Source organism: Melospiza melodia, chromosome Z (assembly GCF_035770615.1).
Source record: "Melospiza melodia melodia isolate bMelMel2 chromosome Z, bMelMel2.pri, whole genome shotgun sequence".
Taxonomy (NCBI): domain Eukaryota; kingdom Metazoa; phylum Chordata; class Aves; order Passeriformes; family Passerellidae; genus Melospiza; species Melospiza melodia.
The window spans coordinates 7,418,840-7,431,674 of record NC_086226.1 but is presented as its reverse complement, the minus strand read 5'-3'; the positions used below and the strand labels follow the sequence as shown (position 1 = coordinate 7,431,674).

At 47.1% G+C, this 12,835-nt stretch overlaps 1 protein-coding gene across 3 annotated transcripts; it reads left to right on the top strand.

Annotated features, from left to right (window-relative positions):
- The first annotated feature begins 1,360 nt into the window (after window positions 1-1,360).
- On the top strand, window positions 1,361-12,830 carry LOC134432624 (aquaporin-7-like). 3 transcript variants are annotated; one of them, XM_063181519.1, is made up of 7 exons: window positions 1,361-1,454; window positions 2,481-2,594; window positions 6,175-6,301; window positions 7,768-7,905; window positions 8,634-8,752; window positions 10,025-10,242; window positions 11,055-12,830. In XM_063181519.1, exons 1-7 carry the CDS (start codon window positions 1,389-1,391, stop codon window positions 11,206-11,208), a joined length of 936 nt encoding a protein of 311 aa, XP_063037589.1. In that variant the 5' UTR covers window positions 1,361-1,388; the 3' UTR covers window positions 11,209-12,830. The 3 variants fall into 3 exon arrangements, with proteins under 3 accessions (XP_063037589.1, XP_063037591.1, XP_063037590.1); XM_063181520.1 differs by having other exon boundaries at window positions 1,406-1,825; XM_063181521.1 differs by lacking the exon at window positions 7,768-7,905.
- Window positions 12,831-12,835: the final 5 nt, after the last annotated feature.

Here is a 12,835-nt window from a genome sequence, read left to right as displayed (position 1 = left end):
TCCTCGTCAGCCCTGCGGGTAAGTGAAACCCAGCAAGTATGGGCAGATTGCTGTTGGGAAACCAGCAGATATTTGCAATCCAGCCCTTGGCTGACTCACTTGGCTTGCACTTGCTCAAGATCATCATGTCTGGATGCAGGGAGAAGGGGCAGTCCAGCCCACCTGGCGGTCATGGGGGTACATGTTGAAGCCCATCACTCCATGTCTGTGTGCAGACACTGGAGGGAAAGTGCCAGTATCTAGCATGACTCAGGTTGGGCACCAGATGCTTATTTTAGGTGAGGAAGAATTGCCCTTTGGAGCTGCCTATTTTTCTCTGTTCATTATAAACTCAGGCACAGGCTCACACACTTTGTGTACTTGGAGAGCAGAGGTGCTCTGACCTACAAGTCCTTTGGAAAGGTGATGGTTTCATTATTTTTACAGTCCTTGAAAACTAGCAGGTCACTTTAATGTCTCAAAATGGCCATCAGAACGTCAAAATTAAGGGATTCTTGCATTTTCAGCAGCCAACAGAGGAGTCCTTCAGAACACCTTAAGGGGAGAAATTAATGTCTCAGTGCCATCTTGTGGAACGACCTGTATAAAAGCACAAGCTCCTAGAAGCATTTTTTCCAGCATGCTGGAATTTTGTAGAGTTTGATGGTAATATTGGGAATTATGCTGCGAATATTATCACCAAACCAAATATTCCTCTTGCAAACTGGGACTGTGTTTTTCCCTGAGGAGACTGCAAGTCCCTTAGAACCCAATGTTCCCAGAAATTGGCTGTCTGTTTTTCAGCCCGAATCAGAATATTGAGATGCCTACAGCCAATGCCTGAATGCAGGAGCCAAAGCCTATCAGACACACAGCAGCTTCACTGTTTGCCCACAGGGAAGGAATCCACTTGGAAGGCTCCCTGAGATGCAGGAGACAAAACAAAGTTGTAGGTCCAGTTGTGGGTGTCACTGACCCACTTGTCCATCAGAGAAAGGCTGTGAGATCTCCAGCATGTGGAGACACAAGGATTTCAGGTGACATGTAAAGTCAGCTGGAAGTCACCATGAGCAGAAGAAACTTGAGGGTCTTGTCCAGGACCCATGCTTTGTGCTCCATCAGTAAACATTTGCATGGGAGAGGATGAAGTGACCTAGAAAGGTTTATTATGCTGCAGCACAGGCCACAGACCCACAGGACAGAAACCATCCCACCTAGAAATGTGCTGTAGAAACACCCTCGCAAGCAACATGATTATCATCCATCATAATTAAATGATCCTCAGTATCAGAGACAGACCAGTAATTTACTGCATATTTAGCCAGGTGTTCACTAAGGTCAATAGCTAAACTGTCACTGGAGGAGGGATTACCCCAGTACATAAAACTCTCCCTGCAACAAGACATACAATGATCTATGGAGCAGAGAGGAGAATCAGCTTCCCAGGGTCTTCCATACAGCTGCTGGAGTGCCCTGTGGGTGAAAGAAAAGCTCATGAAATTTTGCCATGCAGTAGAGGAGAGGAAGGCAGGGCCAGGGGCAGCATGAGCAGAGCACCCTGTCCCTATCAGGGCAGCTGCTGACACTTGTGCAGAGCTGTCCCCTCCAGAGCCACACTGAGAAGCTGCAGCAGGTTGAGAGGAAGGCGAAGAAAACCAGCAAATAACCAGAAAAGGCTTGAGGGAAAAGGTCTTGAGGGTTCAGTGGATATGATTTTCCATGATTAAGCAAAGGTATTAAAACCTTTTCACCGTGGAAAGAGCACCTGGTGAGCAGGGAGATAGGCAGAGGGAATGAGGAGATGGAGGAGGAATCAGGAGAGCAATGGTTCTGCTGTGGCAGCCAGGTAAGACTGGAGATCTCTCGGGCCACCTCTCCTTGCTGAGGTTGGTTTCTCCTTGCCCTGTATGAGAGGATGGACAGGGTGGCTGGTGGCAAAGCTCTCTGTGAGTGTGAAGGCATCTGCAGAATGCACAGGAGCATTCAATGAGAGCAAATATTCCACCTGAAACAATGCACTGTGCTCTTCCCAGCTGCAGACAGCAGGGCACACCAGCTCCAGGCAGAGCATCCTTGCTGCAGAAGATGTACCCATTAGTCTTGCATGGGCAAACAGTCCCAATCCAATCTGCTTAAACAAACAGTCAATGCAGAGCAGAGCCAAAATTCCTGTTCAGTTCCTGTAGAAAAGGTTAAGGAGAAAGACAGGCATCAGGAGCACCTCAAGGCTTTTGACAGCTCCAGTGTTCTGGGGTTAGGCTCTCCTGGGCAGAGGCATGGTGTCACCAATGCCCTCATAACAGAAATATTGCATCCCTACCATAGAGCTTTCATAGGATGGCATATGAGGGAGGGCTGGGGGAAAGACTTTGAGGCTAGCTGCTGCTTTGTTGGCTTGTTCATGGTTAACCAAAGGGGAGAAGGTGTCTGTGGGGGAAGAGAGGGTGCCAAGTTTCAAAGGGTAACCTGGCTCAGTGCAGTGAAGTGTGCCATCACTACAGGAGCGCAGAGGCTGCTTCAACAAGACGATGGCGAAGGTCAAGAATGTGTTCAGAATTAATAACATTACCATAAGGCAGATGCTGGCAGAAGCACTATCAACATTCATTCTCATGGTAAGGAGGAGTCTGTGCATGTGCATGTGTGTCTGTGTGTGTGTGTGTGTGTGTGTGTGCAGCCATTTAAGGCAGCAGTGTGTAAGGTCAGTGGTTTCCTGCCACATCCCCAGGGGTTGGTTGCTGCTGCTCACCCCTCTGCTTTGGTGGGGTGGCAGTTTCCCAGCAGGCAGACCATCTGCCAAAAACCTTCTGGAGCAAAAAAAGTAATGCAGGGAAAGGGAGGTGGGTGCTGGGAGTGAGAGAAGTGGGTGGGATAGAATTAAAATATCACAGAATTATTTAGGTTGGGAAAGACCTTCAAGAGTTCAAGCATTAACCTGGCACTGTGGAGGCCACCACTAAACCATGTCCCTAAGTGCCCAACTACATGTCTTTTAAGTACCTCCAAGGTATTATATGTATTTAATATCTGTAAACCCACCACTTCCCTGGACAGCCTGTTCCAATGATTGACAACCCTTCTGGTGAACAGATTTTTCCTAATATCCAGTCTAATCTTGCCCTGGCACAAATTGAGACCATTTCCTTTTGCCCCGTTTCTTGTTGCATGGGAGAAGAGACCAGCCCTCCTGCCTACACCCTCCTGTCAGGGGGCTGGAGAGAGTGATCAGGTCCTCCCTGAGCCTCCTTTTCTCCAGACTGAACATCCCCAGCTCCTGCAGCTGCTCCTCATCAAACCTGTGCTCCTGAGGACCCTTTCCCACCTCCACTGCCCTTCCTGGACATGTTGCTCTTTCAGCTCTCTTCTAGGAGAAAATTGAGGAAGAGTTTGGGAATGAAACAAAAGAATAGTGTCCACAATGCTTGTAGAAGATCCCATAAAGTGAATGGACACTTTTCCTTCTGCTGTGCCAGAGGTGTGGTGTAGCTGGGGGGGAACAGAACTGGTCTGGGGAACAGACCCAGCCTCTTCTATCACTGACAGCTGCGGCAAAATGAAAATAGCGTTCATCCATCTTCCCCCTGGTGTTGCCAGGGTAATGAACTTTCCAGAGAAATTCTCCAGAACCACAACCCACCATTAGGAAATGTAATTACAGGGTGTGAAGCATGCCATGATTTCCCTTTTGATTTTCTTGCTGCCAATCAAACAGTGCTTATGTAAATCATAGATAAACTGCCCCCTTGCCTGAGGGATCTGTTTCACAAAGAAATAATTAAGTGTCTTTGAGCCTGTGGGCTGCTTCAGAAATGTTTGGGTAGAGGATTAGGAAGGTTTTGCAGTCACTGTAGGGGCTGGTGGGGGTGAAGTACCCATTGGGACCAGAGATTTTGAGTGTTTGATCAGCAGAGCAGAATGAGATCCTCCCTCTGAGAAGGGCCAGTATCTATCTGTGCCAATTTGCCACACCTGGACTTAGCCTGGGATGAGACACTTTAGACTGGACAGAGGCTGGCATGCAAAGGCTGGGCTTAACCTAAATAACTTGCACTTGGAGATTTAAAGAGGAAGAAATTAAGATTTGGGTAAGCATAGGGACCTTCTGACACAGCTTTCTGTACCAAGAAAGGTGCTCATTTACAAGGACAAAAACTGCCTGTACTGAGCATGGTTGCTTTTTATCATGTAATTTTGCACATCCAGCTGTTTGAATTTCACTCCCAGGTTGTTTTGCACCCATAGTAAGTCAGAGTACAGATATCTATGACTCCTCTGCAGCATTTTATCAAATTCTTTTGCCTTTTCCATTCTCTGTTATTTGGTGGTAGAAGTTCCCAGGTGACAAAGAACAATTTCAGGGTTGTCCTGCCAGAGAAGCAGTATGAGGTGGAGAATTCACTCTGCACTCTGGCAGTTCAAGGCAGGTTTTGCAGCCTGCAGCTCACACTGGCTCTTCCTTCACTGATCCATGTGAGGGAAGAGAGAAAAGGAAGGCACTGCCCATGGGCCCCATCAAGGGCTGAAGACAAACAGCATCCAGCGTCAGAACAAAGTATAGAGTGCCCAACTCCTCAGCAGCACCTTGGCCCTCAGTGCAAGAGGCTGTGCTCTGGATGCACCTCCAGGATGCCTGAATGGCTGTTGTTTGGATGATAACACTCACCCCAGGGCCTCTCAGTTTAATGGACAGAAGTGTTGGTAAAAGGAACCAGCAGGACTGAGGACTAGGGAAGAAGAAATTGAAATAAATGGTGTTTTGGGGCTGTGAGGATGCAGGGAGAAAACAGAAGTTTGGATCTGTGCTGAAAACCAGATTCTGTGTCCTCTCTTGTGGGTTTTTTTCAGGATATTGCTCTTTATGCACAGTCATGTCTCCTCCTCTGCAACCCTCTCTGCACCTGTGTGCTCTCCTGCAAAACTTGAGCCTTGCACATTTGTTGTCTTTTGTATCTGGCTTTGGAAAAATCAGAGATGAAAAAGAGAGATGGAACAATCAGAGAGAGAATTTGTGTAATTTGCAGAAGCTAAGGGGACATCACAAACTGTTTCTGGGGGCTTTTGCTGAGGCAGACTGAAAGGGCTCACACTGTGGGGGCTGTAGCTCTGTGCAGAGCACAAAGTGTGGTCTGTGTCTACAGGAGTGATAAGAAGAGCAGCCTCTCTGGGCAACAGGGAATTTGGGTGATGTCTGAAAGCAGTGAGGGGAAGCATACACATGAGATAAAATTTGGATGCAGGCAGAGTAGCCAGAAAAAAATCACATCTAAATAGTACAAGCTAAATCAGAAGTTTATGTGCTGGAGAACATATTGACTTTCGTGTCTTTGAAAGACATGTCACCTTGGATAAACATCAATGCAATCCAAGGAACAGGATACATTCTCCAAACCCTCAGTGGTTTATGAGGCAGAAACCTCAAGCAATGCCCTGTCCTTCTCTAGATTTCAGTGTAAGAGCATGCAAAGAACTGATTTTTCCACTCTTACCTCATTAAAAGCATGAAATAGAATTCTCTCTTTCAGGACAGAGCAATGTCTTGAATATGTGTTTTCCGGCTGAAGAGTGTTTACCTCTAGTTTTTTTCCCTTGGTTCTCCTTCAGTCACTAAAAAAACCCACTGAAACTTTGGCTGTTTCCAACCTTAAAATATATGTGTTGAATGGAAAAGTTAAACCAGAATTTCCTTTCTTGTCTTTGGCTTGAATGTTACCAAAATTAGAGTCGAGTTTGGCAAATAGCTGTGTGCTGCCCAAATGACATATTTAGTCAATAAATTGCACACCAGGAAAAGAAGGACAGTAAGAATTTGCACACCCTCCTTCAGTCCACCTTGGATGTTTTCTCCCAGTGGTCCACAGTGATGCTCCCCCAGTCCATGCCCCTGGTTTCAGGCAGAGACATCTGCAGTGTGGCTGCGTGAATGACCCCACTGAGCCCCAGCTCTTGGTGTGAGTGTTTGGGGTTTGTCTCCCCATACCCAACCATAATAAGAGTGCCCAGTTTGGTTTGATGGGCACCAATCACAGGTATCACTTCAGTTTTTGTGGGGCAAGGCTGTTCTTTGTCTTCTGATACCTCAGAGACTTCCTGTCTTTAGGAACTCATTAGTTTTGCAGAAAAACTAGCAAAGAAGCTCAGTCTACCACAGCAACAAGAATACTTTTAACACTCCTTTCTCTCTTTCTTTTTACACAGGATTTTGGCTTGTCCTGTGTGGCACAAGTGGTACTGGGAAAAGGAAGCGTTGGTCAGTATCTGAGCATCAACATAGCATTTGGCATTGGCGTTACATTGGGTATCTATGCGGCTGGAAAAATATCTGGTGAGCAGCACTGTCAAACATGGGACATATCCATGTCCCAAAAAGGCCATGTGTGCTGGGAACAGGAGGAGTGGGCTGTGGAGGGGTGTGTTATGGCATGGGCAGTGCCCTCACCTAAAAAAAGCAATCCTAGAGTCCCCAGGCTTGAAAAGCAGGAGAGGCTGGGGACAAGGCATGCACAGCATACCTACAGAATACTGACCCCAGCTTGTGTTCTGAGCTGTGACAGGGCAAGTGGGACAGGGAGAGGGGAGGAGGTTTGGCCAGCCCCTTCTGTTGTGGACAGCAGAGCCAGGGTTCAGCAGCTCCCTCATTTGGGACATGCCAACACAGCCCATGTACAGGGAGCTCCCAAAATCTGCTGCTGATAAAACCCACGAGGAAGTAAATAATTTATTGCGAAGGAGAGCTTACTGCTGATGTTGCAATAGAAATGCTATGCAAATTTTCTCCTTATCATGCACACCCATGCACAGATGCCTCACACGAACTTGGGGAGTGGTATTTTGGTGCCATGAGGTGGCATCCATCACATGACAAGAGCATTACCTTTGCCTTCTGCAATTTCTGCATTCATTTGCACCAAGAGAAAAAAATTAAGGGCCCTAATGGGCAGAAGGTTAAAAGCAACTCCTTGCTCTTAAACTGTTGGAGTAGACAGAGGTCCAAACCTGGGGTTGTCTTGGAAAGATAAAATTTTCCATGTAAGCAGTCAGGAGCAGTCAGCTCTTGATTTGCTTATCCTTTTGGAGCTGGTGGAAACACTCTGGGGAAAGCAGACTGAGAAAAGCAGGTCCTACAGTCCCAAGTGACTCTTGAGAAGGAGCTGATCTCTTGAGGGCAGAGGGCAGTGCAGAAGGGATCTCAGCTCAGCCAGCAATAGTATGGTTACAAAACAAACTTCACACCTTCCTGACATAGTAATTTGGCTTCATCTGTGTCACAAGATGTTCCATCAAAACAAGGTCCTTATCTACCACTAGCTACATAAAATGTGCTGGAGTATGGTCTCTTTTTAAGCTCAGTAGGGAGAAGCTCATAGGGAAACTCATACCTTCCCAAGAGAGGTATATCTGACAGGTGAGGCAGCCTGTGGTCTACAGAATTCTTAGAAGACAAGCTAGGAGCTCTTTTACCTGCATGATTCAGCTGTAGAGAGAGAAAGGATCCTTTTGTGTTTGTGCAGGAGCAATACCCTGACCTGAGTCTTGTTGTTCTGGCTTTTGTCTGGGTGATTACTGCGAGGCATGGGGCACAGAACCAATGAATAGTTTGGGTTGGAAGAGACCTTTTAAAGTTCATCCAGTCCAATGCCCTGCAAAGAGCAGAAACATCGACTAGAGCAGGTTACTCAGAGCCCTGTCCAACTTGGCCTTAAATATTTCTAGGGATGGGGCATCCACCATGTGACATGTTCCAAAACAGCTGCATCAGTGTTGAGGCCTCTCTTTTCTGTGATTTTGCAGGAGCTCACATGAATGCTGCCATCACAATTACACAGTGTGTTTTAGGAAACATCTCTCCGAAAACGGCTGTAGCTTATGTGTTCGGCCAGTTCCTGGGCTCCTTTTTGGCAGCAGCCGCCGTCTTTGCTCTCTACTACGGTAGGGTCATGTCTTTTATCACAGAGGTTGCTGTAGGCATAATTTCAGTCAACCCACAGTGTTGTCAAAATATATCCTTTTGCAGTGCCCAGCATGATTTCTGGGCGAGGAGGGCAAGCCCCTGGATTGTGGGACAGACTGAAGCTCAGAGCAGGTCCCAGATACACCTCCGGGAAGGATACACACAAACCAGAGAACACAGATCCTTTTACTCAGGGCATTCCCACTTCCAAGACCTGTCTTCAGCAGAAGGGCAGTAGCTGCATTTTGTCAGCATTTTGTTTCCAGGTCTGCAGGGGTTTTATTTTCATGAACTACCCTGTATTAGGTGCTGCTGGAGCTCTGGGGGGACTCTACTGCTCTGTGGAGCTCAGGTTTGCAGCCATTTGGGGTTTTGAGCTGTGAGCAGAGGCCCACTACCCATTGTTTCTAGCATGTCTCTGAGGGGCAGAGGGTTGGAGACCTCCAGTGCATCCAGACCACCCAGGCCACCCCAGGCTCCTGGAACAGGAATAGGGAGCTGATAGGTGTAAAGAAGTGAGTGCAGACCAAAGTCTGTAGGTAACATATTGGTGAGATCATGCTCTGCGAGGAGTGTGTCACCTCCATCACATCTTCCACTGCCTCCCTTCTCCCTAATGTCTGTGCTGGCTGCAACAGGTGCACTTGTGTGTGTGTCCTGTGGGATGAAATGCTGTGCTAACTTCCATAATTCCCACTTCTCCTAGATGCTCTTTATGACTACACCAATGGGAGCTTTACAGTGACAGGACCAACTGCCACAGCAATGATCTTCTCTACGTACCCTGCTTCCAATGTGTCCTTGCAGGGAGCCTTTTTCTCAGAGGTCAGTGGGGATGGCTGTGGTGTGCCAGGAGAAGGTGGGTGGTGCAGGGCTGCTACAGGTCCCCAGTGCCCTACATGCACAGACAACCACAACCTCTTTACCCAAGGAGCCCAGCATACAGGCAGGCATCTGAAAGGTAAGATCCCAGAGCCTAATCCATGAAGGCTGCTCCACAGCTTGGTCCAGGGGCTCTCCAGACAAATTCCCTGATGCTGTTAAAGCACTGAGGAGTGAGAAGCTGAGCTGTATCACCAGTCATCTCCTCTGGGTTCTGGGCTGCACTTTCCTTTCTTTATTGGATCCTACACCCTCTCCATACTCCTCAGCAGCTGTGCTGGCTGCCCCTCCCCAGCACAGAGTCTGGGACTGTCTCCTCATGAGCACAGCCTGGACTGAACTCTGTGTTTGAACAGATCCATTGAGACTGTGTGTAGTGGATTCTCAGCTTATGGTGCAGTGTCCAAATGCCCAGAAATAGGGAAGGGATTCTTCATGGGGATGTGGAGCACTGAGACATTAGGGAAGGAAGATTCACTTCCAGTGCAAATCTTTGGAAGCCTGTGATTTGGACTCTGAGCTGATAAAACTCCTGCCTGGGCATGATGAAGAGGATGCTGAAAGAGCCTAGAAGGGGGGGAGTGGATCCCCTCAGCCTTCTGTGGACCAGTGTCCTTGATGCAAAAGAAAGAAAATAAGAGTGACAGTGCCTTGCCAAAAGCTACAGTTTCTGGTTTTCTGTTTTTGCTGGTGTCTGTGCAAGCAGTCCAAGTCTCTCCAGCTGCATTTTCTAAAGCAGAAAGAGGCAGGTGTCATCACTTCTATCAAAACCATGCTTCTTGATGTCCTGGCACTGCAAATCTACAAATGCCAGCTATGTAGTCATTGATGGGAAATTCAGTTTCCCAGGTGAGAATCTGAAATCTGCATACAGGCTGTACAAAACATCACTTCCTCTAGAGGTGATCTGGTTTGTCTCGTGAGCAGTTTGTTATGGCTCTGCTCTTATTAGACAGAATGTACTTTAAATAAACCATTTCCCTGACCTTGCTCAGAAGTTTGTATCAGTCTTGGTGATGAGGTTTTTGCTGAGAAAAGAATTTTCTTCAGTCTACCTGTGAGGAAGGAGTAATATTTGGATTCCTCCTGCCTTGATCAGACCATGAATCTCATCTGCTCCTTCATTCTGGGAAGTCTCTTCTCTGCTGAGCAGGATCTTTCAACCATCCCCATCCTCTCTCCTGACATGTTGTTCTCCCTTTTCTGCTCCCGCAGTTTACAGCAACAGTTATGCTGATGCTGGGTATTCTAGTAATCCATGATGAGAAAAACAACGCAGCTGTCAAAGGCGCTCAGCCCATGCTCACGGGTATCCTGGTCGTGGGCATTGGTCTGGGAATGGGGCTGAACACAGGCTATGCCATAAACCCCTCCAGGGACCTGCCCCCACGGATCTTCACGGCAATTGCTGGCTGGGGAATGGAAGTCTTCTCGTGAGTGACCTGTTTTGCTCTTACCCTTCTCAGCTTGCCAAGGGAGGAGATAAGCACAAGATAAAATGTGTCATGAAGCCTTTTTTCTCTGGACCAAGTGATGGTAGCACTGCAGAGCGGGAGGGTTGTGCCTACTGGAGCCTTCTGTATTATGTACACAAAATTTGGAGTACACCAATTCTCCAGCATGGGATTCACCTTGACACGCAGATACCTCAGTCTGGGCACCAAATTGTCTGTCTGCTCACTGGAGATCCAGTTGTTTTTTTCAGTGAGCAGAGAGCCAGAATGTAGCTCACTGGAATGCAGGTGGATTGCTGAACAGGTCTCCTAAATTTAGAGTCTGAATTTGGACATTAAACCTTGCCTTCCTCTGTCTAGTAAGATGCTGTTATGTTACGGCTTTTCCTATGGGGAAATCATTACCAGAGTCTCCTGTCCTGGATGCCCACTTTCCTTAAATTCCCAGAAAATATATTCAAGAGCTCAGTAGAGGAGTCACAGATTTTATTGGAAAGAGGGAGGCAAAATGCCTGTGTGTGTCTGAGAGTCCCACTCATCAAGACCACACAGCCCATTTCTTTTGGAGAACAAGAAACCTGCAGTGTGGAGCCGCCTTTCCATGCTGATGGGGAAAATTACCTTCCTTCCAGCAGTTATGTGGGGGGAAAGCAGATTTGTCTAAGACAATTGTAGGCTTAGTGCCTGGAGTGGGACAGACTCCTCTGCTCACTCCTGCCCCAGCAGGATGTGGTGGCAGGGCAGTGGTTCCAGTCTGGCTCACCAGCTGCCTCTTCTGTGCTTCATTTTAGGGCTGATCATTGCTGGTGGTGGATCCCAGTCACAGCTCCAACTCTTGGAAGTCTTTTTGGTGTTCTACTCTACAAACTCTGCATTGAATTTCACATCCCGCCTGAAGCTGAACCTGAGAAAGATGAGGCAGGCACGGAGACTTCCCAACTGTGATGGCCATGTGCTGTGATGACATATGTGAAGGGCACATCTGTCTGTCCACCACGCTGGTGGGACGAGGGACTAGATTTCAGTAAACCTACTCTGCTTAAACAGACAAGCTTGATATCTGAGATATTGAAAAGACCTGTGTAGGGCAAGACCTGGCTGTGACCTGAAGGAATTACTCAATTTCCCTGTGTAAAAATCTACAAAAAAAACCCTAACCAAAAACCAAAAAAAAACCCAAAACAAAAATCATCATATTCTCAATCATCATATTCTGAAGAAAAGCAAAGCGGAGCTACAAGTCTCCAGATACGCATATATTCATATAAATCAAAATACAGGCATCTACAGTGGTAGATACAACATGATTAAGTCAATTAACACATAAATTTTGATCTGGAATATTGTTTGGTAAGACACAGATACTACAGGGATGGACCAGGGTCCTAGGCTTGCTTCATTTGCATATCTGTCACCCTAACAAACACCTAGTTTGGAAAAGCACAGAAGAGAGAAGAACAAGGACACTGTAAAATAGAAACATGAACCTGTTGGGTTGTTTGGGGTTTTTCTGTGCTTGTTTTTTATTTTGTTGGTTTTGATCTGAACATTCAGGAAGCATTGAAAAATTACTAAACTAAACTACAGGGTCTCCTGAATCCTGCCACAGTTCTGCTGGAACTTGCTGTCAGGAAAGAACCATGTGTGTACTGACACTCTAGACTTGAGCTACACCAACTACCACCACAGGAAAGAAGTCAGAGTACTTCTGTGACAGTGTCTCCAAAATCTTGAACAAACTGACCCCCCCATACTTTTTTCCTGCTCTGAATGCATGAGAAATGTAAGAGCTTGCCCCGCTGCTGCAGTAATTCTGCTACCTCCATCTGAATGAGGAAGTGGGTCTGCAACAGCCTTACAAGTTTGAGGTGTCACTGGATTAGAGGCAGAACACTATCAGAAGCTGCCTGTTCCCAGGAGGGTGACAACAGTCTTAACTTTTCTAGAAAGTGCTCAAGCAAGTATGGTATGTATGCCAAGCACATAACTGCGGTCCCAGGGCTGGGTGCCATGAACAAACAACACAGAGTTCTCCAAGAGCAGGAAGTGACAGAACGTCACTACTGCACAGAATTCCAGGAAAGGGCATTTACTGGATTTAATGGTCATTCCCATCCCAATATTAAAAGCATAACTAAGGTATTGCTATGGCGTTGGGTGGGAAGTACTGACATGTGCTTTCTCATTAGAGCTCACTTTATGTCAGTGGAGCAGCTAGAAGAGATTCACCTGTCTCCAGATGCACAGGGGCTTCAGAGGGTGCACTGGAGGATTTCTTGTCATCTGAGGGTGGCAGACAGTGGCTACCAGGCAATGCAGCAATGGCATTTGAAGGTGGGCCCTTGGCAGTGCTGGAAGCAGCAAAATACACCTGAGCAGGGGCTGGTGGCTGCAGAGACTTTGCACTTATGCAGGGCAGAAGCAGAACAGCTGCCACAAAGTTCAGTCTTCTGGCCTCTATGAAATAAATTGGGAGTTTCTGAGTAGCTTAAGAGGGATAAGCTAAAAGCACTGTAACCTATCTTGTCTCAGGGAGAGATTCTCTACTGCATTGAAAAAGCACCCCAAACAA